The sequence below is a fragment of the Sceloporus undulatus genome, chromosome 1 (genome assembly GCF_019175285.1).
Source record: "Sceloporus undulatus isolate JIND9_A2432 ecotype Alabama chromosome 1, SceUnd_v1.1, whole genome shotgun sequence".
In the NCBI taxonomy this organism is placed as follows: Eukaryota; Metazoa; Chordata; class Lepidosauria; order Squamata; family Phrynosomatidae; genus Sceloporus; species Sceloporus undulatus.
Window position 1 is genome coordinate 198611738 of NC_056522.1, and position 20292 is coordinate 198632029.

At 38.8% G+C, this 20292-nt stretch overlaps 1 protein-coding gene across 8 annotated transcripts in view; it reads left to right on the forward strand.

The window, feature by feature from the left end:
- TFPI (tissue factor pathway inhibitor) overlaps positions 1 to 19915 on the forward strand; it is a 55096-nt gene extending 35181 nt beyond the window's left edge. For 2 of the 8 annotated variants that reach the window (XM_042445024.1, XM_042445019.1), the window contains 7 exons: positions 2599 to 2643; positions 4189 to 4365; positions 6539 to 6622; positions 7817 to 7900; positions 9222 to 9314; positions 17829 to 18011; positions 18344 to 19915. In XM_042445024.1, the coding sequence (XP_042300958.1) occupies positions 2599 to 2643; positions 4189 to 4365; positions 6539 to 6622; positions 7817 to 7900; positions 9222 to 9314; positions 17829 to 18011; positions 18344 to 18441 (764 nt within the window). In that variant the 3' untranslated portion in view covers positions 18442 to 19915. Of the gene's footprint in view, positions 1 to 2598; positions 2644 to 4188; positions 4366 to 6538; positions 6623 to 7816; positions 7901 to 9221; positions 9315 to 11030; positions 11370 to 17828; positions 18012 to 18343 lie in introns of those variants that run through there. The other 6 variants (XM_042445020.1, XM_042445023.1, XM_042445022.1 and 3 more) reach the window with 6 other exon arrangements.
- Positions 19916 to 20292: the final 377 nt, after the last annotated feature.

Below are 20292 nucleotides of genomic sequence, written 5' to 3' on the forward strand. Positions count from 1 at the left end.
AAGAGCGATTTCTTAGTGAAATTGATTGTTTTTGACAGTGCGAGTGTTTTTGTTTTTGGAGGTCTTTCAACCTTAATCCTAAACCTAACCCTAACAAAATCATTTTCACCTATCAGCTCATGACCCTTTTCTTATTGAAATCGATTCTCTAATTCTAAAACTCAGGAAACTACAAATGCAAGATTGTGATCCATGGTAGTGAAAGTGATATCAGACTGCTATAATTGTGAAGTGTGGCTACACTCATTGATTTACCAGTTTGTATGCTGAGACTATTCAAAAACCCTTTCTTTTGCTTCCAAAGTACTTAAACTTTTATATTCATCTCTGATCATATAAACAAGTGTGCCTTGACACAAGTAAACAGTGGTTATCATATGACTGGTGGTAATAAAAATTAAATTGGGCAGAAGGAAGCTAATGGGAAATATTGTTTGTGCACAAAGAAAAAACTGAACTCTGCAGGGATTTGATTATTCCAGAGTTTCCAGCAGGAAAAAAAAAACATGATCAGATTGGCTGCTGATTAAGGAGGCCCAAAGTTACAAGTTGCAATAAATCTTTCTGCCACAAAAAAAAATACAATCTTGCTTACTCAGACAGAACTAATGGAAACAGTCCTGCACTTCATGGGGAAATTGTTTGTTGCTGCTAAAGGTATGACTAAAAAGCTCATGTCTTTGCATGGTGGTGTTGTAGAGGTAAGCCCACTCAGAGTTCCCAGGCTTGTGTATTGAGACAGAGGGTGTTAAGCATGTGTGGCTGTTATTCACACTGCAAAGGCTTAACTACACATGTAATTAACAATGTGTAGGACTGGGAGAAATGATAGTTATCAAGTGTGCTACAGAGGAAATATAAGTCTCCCTACACACAACTTTAATGTCCATGAAAATCCTCTACCCCTCCTCTCCACACAACATTTATCATTAGTATAAAATCCACTATTATACCCATAGCATAATACAAAATTCCTACAGAAATGATAGTGTTACACTGACTGTACTATGAATTCTGCAGCTGGGGGGAAATATGCTGGAATAATGGTTTCTTTGAAGGTGAGTATAATTATGAGAATGTATGCAGTCGTGATGTAAATTCTCCATTTTTCCCACTTCCTTAACAATGTCAAGGTATTTCTTCCTGTAGTGTCAAAACATTCAGGGTATTTTTATTTATTTTTTGCAAGGAGTGGAAAACTCTAAAAACTGTACATTTTAAGAAAACTCACACAGTTTTACCCAGAACTGTGCAAATTTCTGATGAATTGAACAGTTGTAGGTCTTCTTCCAGCTGTGACTATTTCATTTTGCACAACCTTTTGAGAAATAGGGACAAGAGACCATATGAATGGATGGCTAGATACTAGGAATTAATAAATAAGGTCATATGGCATACTGCAGTTTAGGAGCTGGTCTTGCTTGATAGAAGGGCAAAGGCATGAAACAAAAGGCACCATCAACCTTTTTTCATCCTCTAGTTCAGGAGTTCCAAGCCTGGGATGCCCAGAGCCCCAAGGGGTGCAAGATGGAATTTCAGGGTGTGCAACAAAGATTTGCTTGTGTTCTTAAAAGTTGAGATTATTCACCTGTAGTAATTCACTGATTCCTTGTCATCCTTGCTCATTTATTTCATCCCTACCAAGGTTACTTCTGTCCTGTTGTCCCCTCCCCCTCCTCACCCACTCTTTCTGGGACTGGTTTTTTGACATGACTTTCTCCCTGGCCTCTCTGGGCACAGTCTATACACCCCATCTTTCTTAACTTGCCTGTCTATTCTGATATCCCAATTCCTTCTCTTTCCTACCAAGGCTGATCTTCTCATGCTGCCCCTGCCTCTCTTTCTCAGCTGCCTACCAGGAATCAGATGAAATTTCATCATCATCATCTGCACTGATATTTTATGAAGGCTTAATCTGAGTTTCCACTAGAACCCTAAGAAGCGAAACCAGTTTAACCAACAAAGATAAAACAGTCTCAAGCTTTGCCAACATGAGTTATTAATTTTAAATTTCCCTCAGGCTCATGTTTACATGATGAAGGCCAGACCTCTGAATCAGGCATTGTCTGTCTTCACAATGTCCACACCTGATTTGAAATTTCCTCCCCTTCATCCATATTTAAAAACCTTTGCTTTTGCTCCAGGTTTTTGCCTCTCTCTGCAGTAATAATGAGCATCTGCCTTCCCACAGAGTCCTTGCAAGCCACTCAGCATTGATGCTGCAGGTGCGAGTTGTTGTGTGGTCAAAATGTCCTCATTTTGTCCAGGATCAATAACATGGCTAGGTACTTCATTGTGACCCCAGTGCTGGCACCAGGCAACAAATGGGAATCATGTAGGAAGGCAGCCACCACTGTCAGTGGAAAGAGAAGAGAGGTAATGGGGAAATTTGGGACCAAAATATTCTAGGGGCAACATGGAATAATCTGGCTAGTGACGACGTGTCTTTATCTCTGTCTATCAAACTGTCTGTTTGCCTGCCTGCCTACCTACCTGTTGTATGTGTGCAGTTTTGAAATTAAAGATAGTCAGTTCCCACAATATGACCCTTGCCGCAGCATTTCCATTTTCAGTTCTACTTTATTTTATTTGTTTCAATTGCAGATTTGCCAGAGAAGAAAAAAAGATCAAGATTTAAGAAAGGTAATTCACTGTTCTATTTCTGGATGTTTTGATTTCCCAGGAAAATGTGGCTGGGCTAGTTGTGATAAGCAATTCATCCAATGTTTCCAGTAGAACTGCAGTCAGCAGAAGAGAAATTGATTGATATTAATTTCTAGGAATTGTCCTAAAATGAAAGAATAGGAGGAAAGAATAAGCTGAATCCAAGTGTTAGATCCAACTAGAATAAATCTGAATTTGGTAGCTCAGTACTAGAGATGTTAACCTTTGCTTATTTGACTCCCAAACATGAGAGTGACACAGTTTTCTCCCTGCTGGTGAGATTACAATTTTTTTTCATATGTTAGGATTTTATTGAAAAATATTTGGACAAAACAATTGTTTTTAAAGGAAAAACATATTTTTCATTAATATAAATACTTGTGCACAAAAATGTTTGGGGGTGGTTTTTTTTTTTGTTGTTGTTTTTTTGTTTGTTTTTTTTTGTTTGTTTGTTTTGTTTTTGAGGGTTTTGGGTGCAAAACAGCAGTAAAATGAGGAGGGAAATGCCTTTTCCACTCTAAAGGATGAACAGTCTTGCAACAGATGAGTTTTTCTATGGTGATCTTGATTTGTCAATACACTCATTCTCATCAAGGACAACAAAATACTCTTTATGTCTGTAGTCAACAGAATACAGTCCACCCTCCCCATATGGGGGGATCCATTCTGGACCCTCCCGTGTATGGGGTAAAGTGCGTATGCTCAAGTCCCATAGAAAATAATGGGATGTGTGCTGGCGGTGGCACATGACGCAAGTACACACCCTATTATTTCTGCCAGGGCTTGCCTTCTGCATAAGCTCGAAGCTGTGGAAGGTAAGCCCACCTACAAGGAGGGCCGACTGTATTCTTTAAATTGCTAGTCAATAATTAAGCATTACAATCCTAGTCAATATGATCCCAATCAATCAGAATACAGCATTATACTCTATCAATACAGAATATTATTTATGTTCCTAGTTAATACTTAAAATCTACAATAGACTAACATCAGTTTATTTCCCCACACCATTTTCTTGTTTTCAGAATGGAATTAATATAATGGCCATTTCTAATGCTTACTTCTGAATTCTGAGCTATTGCATAAGTATGTTTAAAGATGATATTAGTATTAGTATTAGTACTAATGAAATAAAAACTAAGCCTCTAAACCGAGCCCACAGAACCTCTGACCCTCCACCAGCCATATATTCCAGCTTTCCAGGAATCTGAGTAACCAACACAATTTTGTGTAAGCCTCAACACAAAACTTATTATTTGTGAGATTATTAATAGACTGCATTCAAATTAACGTGATGCATTTGGGATACATGAAGTTTTTTGTCACATAAAACTGGAACACCGAACAACTGCTTAAATCTGTGCCACTTAAATAAGTAAGATTGAAAGTGGTTAAATTTGGTTGATTCAAACCCACTGTGGTTAAACAAGGTAATTCCATCAGCCAATTAATGGGTATCAGTAAGAACATTTGTGGGGAAATGTGACATAACTTGATTTTCTCTGAAACAATCCTCATTCCCAGAAAAGCCTTCTTATTGTCTTCTGGAGAATGACCCAGGAATCTGCCGTGGACTAATTACTAGATATTTCTACAACCAAGAATCACAAATTTGTGAACAATTTCTTTATGGTGGTTGTCTGGGAAACCAAAACAACTTTCGGTCTTTGGAAGAATGCCAAGATACCTGCCAAGATATTAGTAAGTGACCTTTTTTCTTTTGTTGCTAAATGTCATCTTGGTTCCGGAAGCATAAGCCAGGATCTGAAACCTGTGGTCCCTTAGACATTGCCAGAGAACAGCTCCCATCATTCCTGACCATTGACCATGTTAACTCGAGCAGTTGAGATCTTGATTTCAACAACATCTGGTAGACGACGTTTTCCCATCCTGGTAAATGGTATCACTTGAAATAGTGATACAGTGGGACCTTGGTATCTGTGGACTTGTCATCAGCAGATTTGAGCATCCACAGATGGCAAGCCTGCATTGTACCTAATGGTAGTGCATGCATGCAGCTGCACTGCCATTGGGGACAATTGGACTGAAGTATCCCCCTCTGAGTCTTCTGCCCCAGTCTGGCTTTGAGAGCGGAGGCTTGAACCTGTCAGCCAGACAGGTCTCAGAATCTCAGAGTCTCCACCACCACCACCACCTGCCACAAGGCCCAGCATCCAGGATGGGGTCTCTAGGCTCCAAGATCCGTCCCAATGCTGGCTCTGGCTCCCTCTAGCTGATAGGGCTCCAGCTTCCACCTCCACATCACCCCCAAATCCATGCTGGAGCCCTATCAACCAAGGGGAGCCAACACCAGTGTGGGGGCCAGGGCTTGGGTCTCAGAGCCTGGAGGCTAAATTCTAGGTGCTGGACCCAGCAGGGGGCTCCCAGATTCAAGCCCCAGCTCCAGCCACCTCCAGCTGACAGGGTTCCAGCCTCTGCCCTGGAGGCCAAGCCTGGAGCAGAAACCTCAGAGGGGAAGGAAGGAAGGGGGGAGAGGGAGGGAAGGAGAGAGGACTTCAGTTTCATTTTGTCTAATGGCAGTGCCACATTGCCATTAAGGACCATGGGACTTGAGCATCTGTGGATTTTGGTATCCATGGAGGGGGGAGGTCCAGAACAAATTCCATGTGGTTACCGAGGGCCAACTGTATATATCTGCTTGTCTCTTTTCCCTAAAAGACTGTTCTATTCCTACATCACCTATATAAGTACTATATGAATGCCTTCATAACCCTTCATGGGTGTAACTATGGGGAGAAGTGAGGGGATTGTCTCCCAAAAATAAGAATTCTGCCTTCTCTGACATTTTCCTTCTGTCGCTGCATTTCTAGCATTGCAGGGAGTGAAACAGTGAGAACTGTTCACACCTAGAACTCATCTATTTGCTGTGTTTTCATTCCCCTTGTTCCTTTTCCTGCCCTGTTTATTTGGATGCCCAAATATGTTATTCTAAAAATTAGCCTTGGAGAAAAATCCAGGAAAAAAACCTGATTACTGTATTACGTTTTCATTGACAAAACTATGTGAACAACATTACAGCAAATGCTATATTGATGGATCTAAGGTGGGAATAAAATACTGCTTTTGTAAAATGTAATTGAAATATAAATAAAACTCCAAATAATATCTTAAGCTTGATTGTTTTCAAGGTGGCCATTACACTAATACCAGGCTTTGATCTCTTACAGAAGGCCCATTTTCACCCTTTTGCAATCATATACAGTACTTTGATTTCTGCTTGAAAGAAAATACCGCTGACACACAGCATTGCACAGCCTATTATAACTTGTTGGCTTTTTGTGTTTGCTGACAGTTGTTGAACACAACCGACTGAAATTATTCCACTAGTTTAAAAGTGGATATAAAGTAGCACAAAAAGAGCATTCAAAACAGCAACTTTAATGGTGCCAATACAACTTTTGGACAACTTTAATGGTGCCAATACAAAGAATTGGTTTTTCCCTGGGTCTTGAATGTCTACTGAAAATGCATACTTGGCAGAGACAATTAATCTTAAGAAGGACTGGAAATTCATTTTAAATAAATAAATAAATACTTTTCCTAAAGCAAAGATTTCAGCTATACTTAAAAGGACAGTTTTGCTTCCTGAATGTTTTTAAGAGTACAGTACTTTTTGTTTTGCATACACAACAATTTTATTAATTGTGGTGGGGGGAAGAGATAAGGACTCTAAGGAACTGAAGAAAAAAGATGGAGCTACATTCAGGATGTATGCAACCTATAGTCCTCTCATTTTCCATCTCTGTTGTAAAAGATTGCATCTCTATTCTATTACGTATATTGATTGCTCTTTTCTCTGCCTATTTAATTAAATTTTTATAATGTCTTTATTCATTTTCCCCTTTCTTTCTAGACCCTTTATTTAATTCATTGCAAACAGAGGACAACAGCAGGGTGTTTACCACAGCAGACTACAGCACACCAATAGATCGGCATAGTATGCACTGAAAGCATATTGCTAGCATGAAATTAGGGGAAATTCTGCATTTCTCTTCATTTCCTCTAAAGTTCAGATTCATAAGAGATTTTAGGAAAATTCTTGTTGTTGTGTACCTTCAAGTCATTTCAGACTGATGGTGACCCTAAGGAAAACCCATCATGAGGTTTTCTTGGTAAGGTTTGTTTAAAGGAGGGTTGCCATTGCCTTCCCCTGAAGCTGACAGCATGTGATTTGCCCAGGGTCACACAGTGGATTTCATGGTTGAGCTGGGAAGCAAACTCTGGTCTCCAAAGTTGTAGTGCAACATTCCAAGCACTACGCCATGCTGGATCAGGAAAGACTGTATCTGTTCACATTTTGAGAAGTGAACTTCATGTCTGAATTTTAACTTACTTTTTCCTCACTTTCTCTTAATTCCAAACACATCTACAAAGCTAGCATCTCAGGGAGAGCTGGTAGGATACAATTTTATGTGGGTCACTGTTTGTTTTGGCTTATTTGTTGATAAGAATCTCCCAAAATTTGCAAACATTTTCATATAGTGATAGTGAAAATGCACAATTTAAAAAGAGCAGATAACAAAATGAACATATTTACCCAGAGGGAATTCAGATCTTAGCTCTTAGGTACTTGGGTTTGAATCCCTACAGATTCATATAAAGTCATGGTGCTGAATTGCAGTTGTCCTCTGTATTATCTCGGAGATTTTGTAAGTTGTTCCTATTCAGTCCAGCCATTACAGATGGCTAGCCTTCTTATTTTCTTCATTTTGAGGGGGACCTGCCTAAAATGCTCCAAAAGCCCAATTTTGGAAGAACCCCCCCCCCCAGACTTTTGTTATTTTGGTTCATCCAAAGCACACTGTTGTGACCAACTGGAAGGTAGCCTCCCTACTTTGTGCTGGAGATTTTGCAGCCCTTACAGATGTTGCTGGATTGCAACTCATATGAGCCCTAGCTAGCATAGCCAATGCTGAGATATGATAGAAGTTTGCAGTCCAGTAACGTCTGAAGGCTTGCATTTCTCATGCCTCTACCCTATGTATCTGCAACATTTGCATTTTTCTACTAGCCTAACATTGAATATAACCCATCATAAGAAAATGGTTAGAAATAATGTACTATTAAGGTATTTCAGTCATTTTTCCCTACAGTCTTCACAATTATTGTATCATTATTTCTTTCCTTTCAGTCTCTCCAGACAATTCATTGCAGACAGAGGATGCCAGTGTGCCCTTTAGGGCAGTGGACAACAGCACTCCAGCTGTCCAACAAGGTATTAAAATGTAGTGTTGTGTATGAATTGTTAAATGTCTGAAATTTTCCTCATTCTCTTGGAAGTTCTTGTTCCTATTAGTTCATAAGTAGGACTGTACCATTTCACATTTCAATCGAGGAGCTATATGTTTCCCCATAGTTACAGATGCTCAGGAATGAGGATTATGCTTGCCACCTCTTTTTTTTCTCAGAGGCTCCACATCTTTAACATATACACACACAACACAGTCCTCTCCGTATTGAAAAAAGCTATACCTATTTAGTTTGAATAATAGAGAAAATCAGCATACACTTTATTGATTACAGCAAAGCATTCAGCTGCAGAGATCATGAAAAGCTATGACTTGTTCTGATTGTCCTGGGCCTGTACTGAACAAGAGGCTGCTGTCAGAAGTGAATACATACAGTACAAGCAGAATTGTTCTCAATCAGTAAAGGAGTCAGGCAAGGTTGCATTCTATCATCCTTTTTATTCAAACTATAAGCAGAAAAATTCATATGCAGAACAGGCTTAGACTCAGAGGCAAGAGGAGTTGGAAGGAAAAACATTAACAACCTAAGATATGCAAATGACACAACACTACTAGCAGAAACTAACAAAGACTTGGATCAATTACTGGAGGTGTCAAGGAGGAAATGCTGAACATTAATGCTGAACATTAAGCAAACAAAAATAATGACCACATAAGAACGACATAGAATCATAGAATCCTTGAAAACTGCTGTGGAGTGAGGTTGGGGAGACTATTTGCAGATCAGTATTTATTCTGCAAAGAAAAATCACACATTTTTGTGTAGAAAATAGTATTTTATTGTTTTCTTTTCAGGAAACTTGTTTTCTGTGCAAAATTTAAAAAAAAATCTATGTTGAAAATGCCATTTCCCACATACTCAAAAAGTCTGTTTTTCCAGAATAACTCCTGAACTGCAAAGATTCTCATTCATTCTTGATTCTCATCAGAATTTCCTAACATTTGGGAACTCCCTTTTATGTCTGGGATTTTAATATTTGCCAATATCTTTCCATTCTACCCCATTTACCAGTGATTAGCAACCTCCATGACTCACTGGAGATCCACGGCTTTCTGTGCCAGTGGGAGATATTAAATGCCTCCTTCTGCAATGTCCAAAAAAAGTCATAAAATGCCACTCACAGAGAGTATGCCAACAATAGGTTTCTGACCCTTACGTTTACATTCCATGGTAAAAAGAGGGTTCAAAATGATGTGCTGCTGTTTTATTAATTATGTCAGTCACTGTTTCCATTTCCAATTGCAACCAAGTTTTAAAACCTTTTTTATTGTTCTTTTTTCCCCCAGTGCCTTTGGTGCCTTCAGCCAATACTTTGCAAGCACAAGATGACACCATGCTCCTTAGAGTAATAAGCAATAGCACTCCAGTTGTTAAGCAAGGTGTGTATTAAATTTTACAGTTCAATAAGCATTAGGAATACTTCTGTAATGTTCCCAATCTGTACTTCCACCTGAAATTCCACTTTCATCTGTGTTATTCCTGAGGAAAAAACAATACATTCCATTTTTCATTTATGAATTTCATAAAAAGGGCTGTGATCCCAGCAGCTTGCTTCCAATTTCAGTCCTTTAATATGCTTCTATTTCCTATAAATTACCAGTATCTGCATGCCATATACCTCCAAAATCATTGTGTGATTTTGTGTGAGTTGTATCAAGAGTCTTCCGTCTGGTATTTTAGCAGAGGTCAGGATCAGTCATGCACACCAGTAAAACACCAGATGTTAAAAAATACTTTTATGCATAAAATCACATCAAGATCACTTTGAAGGAATAAGTTAGGGCTGTTGCAGATTTTCACAGAAAAAGAGAACAAAAGTGTATGTATGGGGAAAGAAGCCCATAGTTTTCAGGTAAACTGGTGGAAATTTTTAAACAGAAAAGGAGGCTTATACAGTTACTTAATTAAGTATACCTGGCAAAGTAAGTCAGCAAGCATTTATGATTGTGGCAATACTGTCAAAATTGTAGTAGCAACCAGGAATCTAAAACAATTACCATTCATTTACTATGTAGTCACAATTTTGATACTATTGTCATGATTGTAATATCTCCCCTTTCCCTATTTTACAAGGCATCTGGTGAATGGGAGAAAGAGGTCTATTATGCTGGTGATCAGACCATGGGGGAATGATGCTTCTGCCAGGTTTTGGGAGGTCAGGACAGGAGAGATTATTTAGTCCATTCTAAGTTGCTAATAGAAAATACAGACCATTATTTTTCGCCAACACAAAATGGCAGCAGAACTTACAATGATTTTGGAGGACATTTTGCCTCACAATGCCTTTCTCCTCATGTGCATTATTGTGGGGGGAAATTGATGTCTTTCCCAGTAAGACAGAAATAATGCTAAAAATGCACTAAGAAGGACATTCTGCTGGGACACACAATTTAGCCTCAAAAAGAAAAACAGATAGGTAGATGGTATAGGTATTTGATTTTTAAAAATCTTAGCAGGCCGTTAGTAGCTCAATTATTCTTTCTTAACTTTTTGATCTTGGAGCTTATTATCTTTATCAGGATAATTTGATGGTGTTTTTTTTTAGGGGGGATACAGACAGGTGGCTCCATGCCACCCATTTTTGCCCCTTGTCAGCACCGCATGAACCGCACTGCATGGCACCAAAGCATGCCCTAAAAAGAAGCCACCTAGAGCGGCTACTTTTTATAGGTGCCATAATGGTGCTCATGTGCCCTGATACCACCGCTTCTGGCAAGTGCTGTTTGAATGCATGGATGCCCGCACATCATAGTCACACACCCCATGTAGGCAGGGTCATAGCAAGATGGCGCACTGGCACCGCTATTAGGGCTAAACGCATATGGACACCCAGTCCTAACGAACCTTTAAATCAGCCCCAGCATGGCGCTTTTGCCCATCTGTATCAGGCCTTAGACTCATCGGTCAAATTATCACACAAACACATTTTCATAGGAAGTTATTAACCACATTTATTCTCAGATCTTTACTAATTTGTAACCTCAAAGTTATAATTTCAGAATGTCCTGCAAATATTCTCTGTGGGTCTTTTTCACTGTATTGGAGACTGAGCCTTGTCTTATTTATTTATTTATTTATTTATTTGTGATTCACAGTTGTATGGGAGGGAGAAAGGAACAGCTGGAAAAAGACGGATCAGGTTCATCATGTTTTTCTCCTGGCATTCTTCACTTGCATACACATGTGTTTCTGGGGACTAACAGATACTGTGTGGATTGTGCACACTGGCTGGAAAACGTGGAATGTGTGTGCAAGCAGTTCATGGAGATTTCCTTAATGAAATTTATTAACTGGAAAGTGTTATGTGACAACCCAGTATTGCAATAAATCTGTCTGTATTAAAAATAAGAAATCTAGATAGGATGATTGGAATTATAACGGTGTTCAAAATAAATCAATTTAGTAATGGAATAAAAGAATTTATCTTGAAAACATTTGAGTGGCATTGTGACAAATCAGTACTTACTTTTCATGTGCCATTTTTGAAAGGGTCACATTTCTAACACTGGTGTTTTAACATTATAGAAACTAACTGTATGTATGTGCTGACGCTTCAGCATTAAGTTTTTGCCTTTTGGTGGATACATATTGTGATCTGGATTTTGAAACACACAACCAAAAGATAGGCATACACAACCAGTATCCAGTGTGAGAAAACACAATGGCTTGAATCCTATTATTAGTCACAACTAGATTAGACCCATTTTGTTGTGGTTAACTGCATTTGAGTCATTCCTGACTCATGGTGACTCTGTGAATGAGAAATCTCCAAGTCCCCCTGTCCTTTACTTCTCTGCTTAATTCTTTTAGATTTGTGCCCATGACCTCCCTAATTGAGTCTGTCTATCTAGCATGCAGTCTCCCTCTCTTTCTACTGAGGAGCCCTGGTGGTGCAGTGGTTAAATGCCTATAGTGCGCCCACTCACTCACAAACCACAAATTCTTCATTGTCTAGGTTGAATTTGTGTAGTTCCTCTGTAGGCATTATTATTGTTTTCTTTATGTTCAGCATTAAGCCTGCCTTTGTACTTTCTTTACCTTTCTCAGTAATTGTTCCAAATCTGAGATGATTTCCTCTAGTAGTATGGTGTCATCTGCATATCTTAAATTGCTGATGTTCCTTCCTCCTATCCTCACTCCTCCTTCTTCTGAGTCTAAACCTGCTCTTCTTATGAGATTGTGAGTATACAGGTTGAATAAATAGGGTGATAGAATGAAGCCTTGCCTGACCCCTTTGCCAATTGAGAACCATTCTGTGTCTTCATATTCTGTTCTGACAGTAGGTTCTTGTCCTAAGACCCACTTACTCAGTGGGATTTATGTACATGTTGACATCCTTCTGCAAGAGATTAAATAAATTACCTCCAGTTGGGAATAACCAATACAGTTCAAGTCGATATCTGTAGTACAGGTGTATTCAGATGCTCCTCCCTTTGCACCAGTCAGATACAATAAACACAACACTGTACCTGCCTACCAAATAGTTATAAAAGATGAATAGCATCTTAGGAAAAATGTATCAATTATTATACATTGTTGTCACAATTGAAAACAAAGGAATTGTTTGTTAAAAACGAAGGAATTGCTTGTTAAAATAGGGCAGGGGTTAGGTAATTCCTGCATGAATTTCCAGTGCCATTTTTGTGGCTCCTGGAACCCACAATCCTTTCGCTGCCATTGTTTAAATGGAAAAGCCCGCTACAGTATTTAAATCACCTCAAGACATGTTGGTTTGCTCCCCTCAGTGCTGATTTCCAAATCCCCCAAAGGCAAGAAAGTCTGAAGAATGGTTGAAAATAAAGCCAGAAATGATGTCATAACATTTATTGTTTCATTTTGGAGCAATATGTGGCCCACTGGGGGTCTGTTATGGAATAGCTCCCACCTGTGATACAGTTCCCCAGTCCTGAAGTACAACTACATTTATTTATCTATATAAACATGAATCTGCAAGAGGATATGAATACATACAGGGTGAGTCTCCCATATGGAAAATGCTTGGACCAGAAGTGTTTGGGATTTAGGACTTTTTTTAGATTTTGAAATATTTGCATATGCATAATGAGATCTCTTGGAGATGGGACTCAAGTCTAAACATGGAAAGTATTTATCTTTTGTATACAGCTTATAAACATAGTGTGAAGATAATTTTACCCATAATATTTTAAATATGTTTGTGCATGAAACCAAATTTGTGGATCATTGGAAAGCAAAGGTGTTACTATTTCAGCTATCTATGTGGACATTTTTGGATTTTGTAGTATTTCATATTTTGGAATTCCAGATACAAGATATTCAGCCTGTATAAATGTTTAGGTACTCTACCATATAAAATAGGCAACTGACCTACTATTTCTAACAGGTGAGCTGACCTTGGTCACAGGAGCAAGATGGTGGTCTTGTCACTCCTCCCTCACATTCAACTGGTTTTGATGTAGAGAGAGATCTGTATTGCTTCCCCATGGGGGCTTCAGACCTTGAAAGGATGAACTGGGTTGATATAAAAGGATTTTTTTTTTCAAATCCAAAGGACCTGTTGCCTGCGAGTAGCAAACTAGGCAATTATTACAAAGGAGTCTCTGTGCCCACCAATCCTATTACCGTCTGCATTACCTGTATACTTAGGACGTTATCAGACAAGGGAAATTGGAAGTATAATCCAATGGCAATCCAAACGCAATCATGGGGTTTAACGTTATTGTGTGATAGACTACCACACACAATTTCGGTCAATGGGAAGTCAGTCCAAAAACAATCATGGGGTTTCACGTTATTGTGTGAGAGGTGATCACACACAATTTCGGGCAATGGCAAGCTATTTTTGGGCAATGGGAAGTCAGTTCAAATGCAATTCGAATTCATGTAAATTCGCTGAACTAGCAAATTCATGTGAATGCGTTCTGGCCCCATTATCTTTTCGTTCAAAATTAAGAGAAATTCCTCCTGTGTGATAAATTCCTTAGCTACCATCTGCGTGCAACCAGATTAACTTAACAGATTCAACCAGAATGACAAGTTGAAGCCTTTCTCACCCTAACTGACCTGTTCATTAAGGACAAAATAGATAAAAAAAATAGATCTGGCTAAGATCAGGCCAAAACTCAGTCATGAAGTGAAAAACAATGAATGAAGGAGGGACTTCTGGTAAGATGGCGGGGTGATGGCCACAACCCACGGTAGCAGGTGGAGAAGCGGCACCATTTGCGGGGATTAAAAGAAAGGAACAACACTCCCCCGGTAAAAAGTCAATAAAGATTATTTTTTAAAAAAAGAAAAACAATGGATGGGGAGAGGGGGAGAGAACTAAAAAGGGGAAAAGGAATTGGCTGGGCTTGGCTAGAATTCATTAAAAAAAGACCCTTGCCCAACTTGCTGTGCAGCTATGTGTCCAGGCTGCTAGGCTTGAGAGCCTCCCCTTGCCCCCCTCTTCTTCTATCAGCTTGAATTGCTGTTCCTGCTGCTACTTTTCTCCTCCTCCTCCTTCCTTCTTCTCTGTCTTCTATGCCCAATCTACATATTACCAACTCCCATCAAGACATACCCCTCTAGCTTTACAATCTAGTGAAAGTGTCTTAATTATTTTTTTATACAGATGTGTCTGTAACAAAGCCAAATTATTCAGCATCCTTTTTACCCTTCAGTTTTGGATATATGATGATAGAGTGAAAACATATTCCCATTAAATTATGCCAAATATTTGCAGGTAACATGGCAACATCCCATGAAATCCTGAAATTAGCAGGTAAGTTAATGGCCTTTAGAATTCTCAGCCAGGGAGCTGTTTTGGTTTAAAGAAATCTAGGGTATAAACCTAATACAGTGCGCCCGCATTATACGCGGGTACACTTTATGCAGTCTTGAGCATATGCACTCAAGCCATGAGGCGCAAGGGGCAGCATGTCCCATTCAAATGAATGGGCACACGCGCCCATGGCACCCTGCGCACCACCGCACACAAGCCCCATTGTTTCCAATGGGGCTCGAACATAGGCGGAATTCGCCTTATGCAGCAGGGTCCAGAACAGATCCCCTGCATAAGGCAAGGGCAGACTGTACAACCCAGAACAGGAAAGCATATACAACCAATCGCCTGTGGACAAAAGTTTGGACTGTGAAGGCAAGAGGATCAGAAGACCCTCCATGGACTCAGAAATCTGCTGAAGCTGCTGCTTCTCCTCCTCCTCCTTTGTCTTTGATTTTCCTACCTGAAATGCCACAACTTTGAACCTCATCATGGACACTGGGATAGGACCAATCAGAAAATTACTCCAAACACCAATAGTTGTTTTCAGTATTTGAACTGCAGGAATAATAGAAGCATGGCAATCTTCCAGAATATGTTACAGCCATTACCTGAATGTGGCAGAGCCAGTACATTGCAGATATAACCCTTCACTTATTTTGTTCTTGCATGCTAGAATGAAACATGTCAAAATGTTTTCTCCCCACTGCGCAAAGTTGCAAAGGGTTTTATTTCACATTTTGATCATTTATTTATTTGCATTTTTGAAGGCTTTTGAACAAACTTGTTTTTGCATAGAATACAATGTTTTATGCAAAATATAACATTTTCAAAGAAAAAAAACAATGAAAAAATTCTGATTTTTTTTTTTTTTTTGCCTTCATACAAGGGCAAATAGAAAAAGAATAAATATCGCAACACTTGCATTTCTTCAGCTTTTCTTTGAAATGTCTTTTCTTGTTGAAGATGAAAAAATGATGGGTTTTTTTATATTCATAGTATACATAGATAGACCATTGTGCCAGTATGTGAGATGTAGTTCTTTTTAGCTGAATAAGCAATTCTGTCTGCGGTTCTTAAGGTGAACTGCTATTCAAGGAAAAGGGAGTGTTTATTCCGCTCTTATCCATAAGTGACACCTTACCAGATCTGGTAGATTGATTCATTTCTAGTCATCCGCCCTTTCAGACCAGTTATTTGTTCATTGGTATTCCTCATCACCCAGACCATAGTATTTCTGATTTCTGTGTATGGTTGTGAAAGCTGGACAGTGAAGACAGCTGACATGGGGGGGGGGAATCAACTCATTGGAAAAGTGGTGCTGGAAAAGAGTTCTGCATATACCATGGACTGCCAAAAAGACAAATAAATGAGTCATAAGGCAAACCAAGCCTGAACTCTCACTAGAAGTGACAATCACCAAACTGAAAGTGTTGTACTTTGGTCATATGAGATGACACGGCTCACTGGAAAACGCAAGACTTGGTAAAGTAGGAAGCAACAGGAAAAGAGGGAGACTGCAGTCCAGGTGGAGTGACTCATTCAAGGAAGCTGCAGCACTGAGTCTACAAGACCTCAGCAGGGTAGTTGATAACTGAGGTTCTTAGAGGTCCCTCTTGCATTAATAAAACTGTTCTACTGCCCTACAATCTTTATCTTGTCTCATTTTGGAATCTAAGCAGAATTGGGCTGGTTATGAAGGATGTCCAAGTATGCAGGGGGGGGGGGAATCTTATCTCAGATTCCAGAGAGCCACTGCCTATCAGAGTTGTCAGTTACGGGTTAGACAGACTGATGAGATGACTCAGGATAAGGCTTCTTCCTATCTGATAATCTGTTTCACACAGCAAAATGTCTTGAGGTCAGACCTGGACTGTACATTACAAAATTTGTCATTTTAAGCTTTCTTACTGCATTTGCTAAATTCTAGAATCCCCCCCTTTTTTTTTTTTTTACCAGACTGGAGTAAGCATAAAGACATTAGACCTCAAGCACTGAGTGGAATTTACTGAATCCATCTTAACATGATATTTAAATGTAAACCATTTTCCATTCCCCCCTCCTCAGATCAATTCTTTATCACAAGATTTTTTTTATTTTTCATATATGTCAATTTTGTAATGTCTTCATATTTCATTTCCTTACACTCCTCTCTCAAAAATCCTTGCAGTCCTATATTATGTGATAATTACAGCATTAAGTCATAATTAGTAACGGTACATTTGAGCATCTTAAGACATAACTACATGGGGGGGCAAGTCTGTCTGTTTCTGCTCTGTGTCATTTTGGTATGGGGTTACAGTCGCAGTTACACATGAAAAAGATATAAATGCCTGAATTCTGTTACTGGTCCTGACTGAGTAAAGTCATTCAGTCAATGGCATTTACCTATGTGCTGATTTACCATTCAACAATTCATTGAGTGTGTCTACTCTAGTTGGCATTAACCAATAGGAGTCCAATGATATAAAGCTTTTCTGGACTCCAAATAATTGCACCAAAAGCTTATGCTAGATTTTTTCCCCCTCAGTTTTAAAGGTCCTTCAAGATTCATTCATGTTGTTGACTAACAGCTATGTCTTTGCACACTACTACAGTTGTGGTTAAGCTTAGGGTTTCATGCACACTTTTTCTATATAATGAAACCAGTGTCTATGCTAATTCCCTTCTTCACACCTCAATATATTCAATTCATAAATAGCCTAAACCTGTCACTTCTATTTAACAGCTTCTTAGTTCACCAAAAAAGCCATAGGAGGTTTATTGTTTGTTTGTTTGTTTGTGTCATAGCATATTAATTGGCTGGGACAAAGGAAACAATTATTCCAGTGTGGCCAAAAGTAATAATGCTCTTGGAACCTTCCTGTGTTTTTGGTTCTGGCTTATCATCATCATCATCATCATCATCATCATCATCATCATTATTATTAAGCAATTTAGGGATTTTTAATAGTTTTTTGTGGGATTTTTGGGTCATGTGGCCATGTTCTAGAAGAATTGAATAAACTCTTCTAGAACATGGCCACATAGCTTGAAAAACCCACAAAAAGCTATGAATACCGGCCATGAAAGCCTTCGGCTTCACACAACATATTTTTATCAGGACAAAGAGCAGCAGCTGTTTTAAATCATATTTTCTCCATCTCTTTAGAGCAAGACCGTCTTCCTTCCCTCTGTATCATGCGTATGGACAGAGGTCTTTGCAGAGCCCAAGAAAAAAGATTCTTCTACAATTACACTATTGGAAAGTGCCGTCCATTCAGCTACACTGGATGTGGTGGGAATGAAAATAACTTTACCACTAGAAAGTCTTGCTTGCAGATGTGTAAGAAAGGTAAGAAACATACTGTGCCAGAGACGAGCCTCTTATTTATGACCACTGACTACAACTGTTTCTTTCCTGCAACTGTACCAAAGACAGGCAGCCAATGGCTCAGGAATCAGCAGTGGTCCAGGGACCACCATTTTGAGTAACACGGATAGATATGATACTCCCATGAACATGATGTTTTAGAAAGAATGGATGGGGGCAAGGTTCGGCCCCCAAATGCTTACAGTGTATAGTTAGAATAGAGACCACAAAAGAAGGGAAAGGGGAAATGGAGGCAGGGGAAACCATAAATAATGTGATATATGATTTAGTCTCCTTGTATCATTCCCTTCCAGGTTTCATTCAAGGACAAAAAGGCATCATGAAAATCCGTCGGAAAAGAAAGAAACGAGTGAAGCTGGTTGATGACCACTTCGTCACTGAACAGATATAGCTTCAATTCCTTTATTAAATTAGTCTGATAATTTCCTATTTTGTAACATTGATATCAACATTGTTTGTATTATCTGCCTTATTTAACAACAACAACAACTTATTTAACTGTTGTTGCCTTATTTAACAGTTTCCGTACACATTACTTATCCATATGTTATACTGCTTTTTTGTGCCCTCTTTGTCATTATAAATTTTATAGAAAGCCCACACAGAGCTATTTACTGTTAAACTGATATTCTGATCCTATTCCATCTTAGGCCCAAAACAGAAGAGCCAATTAAAGTGACTTTTGGCTGCACTAGGAGTGTGGCGTTTAGATGACGCATGCCCCCAAAGTGGTCAGAAGCTGCACTGGGGGAATACTGAGGCAAAAGCCAGCCTTTTCAGGAGCAGGTTAAATCCACTCCAGCCAGCAGCAGCCCATTTGGAACCACAGCAGCAGCTCACTTTGAGAGTTCAGTTCAGTTAACTGTGAATGAAATTATATTATAGGGATTCAATGCTTTGCTACATTTCTCCTTAAAGGAAGAAATTAGTAATTTTGGCAATTTTCTACCTACTGTGAGAAAATCATACAGTTTTTGACGTATTGTTGACTTATTCTGTGAAAAGTTCAGACATGATTGTTTAATACAGGAAACAACTTTTTCTGTGCATAAAATAACGCTTTAATGCACAAATCTGTTTTCTGCATGAAAAAGGCTATCTCTTGGGCAGAAAAGACTATTTTCTGCAAATTAGTCACATGGAAAATTTGCACAGAATCATTTATGAACTATGAGGAGCCATTCTCAACACATGAAAAAAAACATTTTTGACAGTTTTTAAAAAATTCTAATGTTCTTTCCATCCCTGCTATATCCCTGCTATATTATTAGTTTATATGTGGATGGAAGAAAGCAAATGGATAAGAATGGAAAACTGGGAAGAGCAGGAGCGCATTACTACCTTGGACATTATTAAAACAATATTAGATGAGAACCGTTCCAATAGTTTACCTCCACGGGATTGTTCTGCTGCCTCCTGTAGTCCTTTGTGCAGCCTCCAAAAAATGCTGCAGGAGGTGGAAAACCCTCTGCAACAGGTTTTGGTGACACAGAAGTCTGCAACAAGAAAAGAAAGGGAAGAAAATCCTAATTCTGCTTGGATAAAGAAATACACCACTGGATTGTGACCAGCATCAAAGCTTGGATCTACAGTTGCACCTGTAATTCTCCACCCTATTCAAAATTCCTCCACCAGTTCAGGAGTTTCGAGAGAGGGAACACTGATAAACACAACTTAACAGTAACAACCAAGTGAAATCAAAGGCATCAAAGAACATTCTTCATACAAGGAAAAGATTGTGTGTTGTGTTATTGTTTAGGCCAAAAAAAGAGAGAGACTTAATAATGAAGAGGATCTGGCAGAGGTTTCCTAAAGTATGGATTATAAAATTATACTACTTATACTTTTATAAAATTGTGAAAATATTGTTTAGTTTGTTTCTTCTTTGTTTCCATTTCTGCAAATCTAATTTTAGTAGAAGCTTGTAAATGTATTGATTTAGAATTTTTTCTGATGTATACTGAATTAAAGTGAATTAACAGACAGGCATGAAATCTAAGATACCAATTTACAATACTATCATACAAATACTGAGTAGAGGACACAATATCCTGATGTTTCATTGTTTTCATTGACCAAGCTAGAAACTTCATAATGTCTCTGGGACTGGAGGTAATAAATAGCTATCACAAATTACAGTCACTGATAACTTACTTAACAGAATTAGTTATGTTAACAGCCATCTCTATGTCATCTGGGAGGAAATTCCAGAGTTTATGGATTGTAATGAAATGCTCCTGTT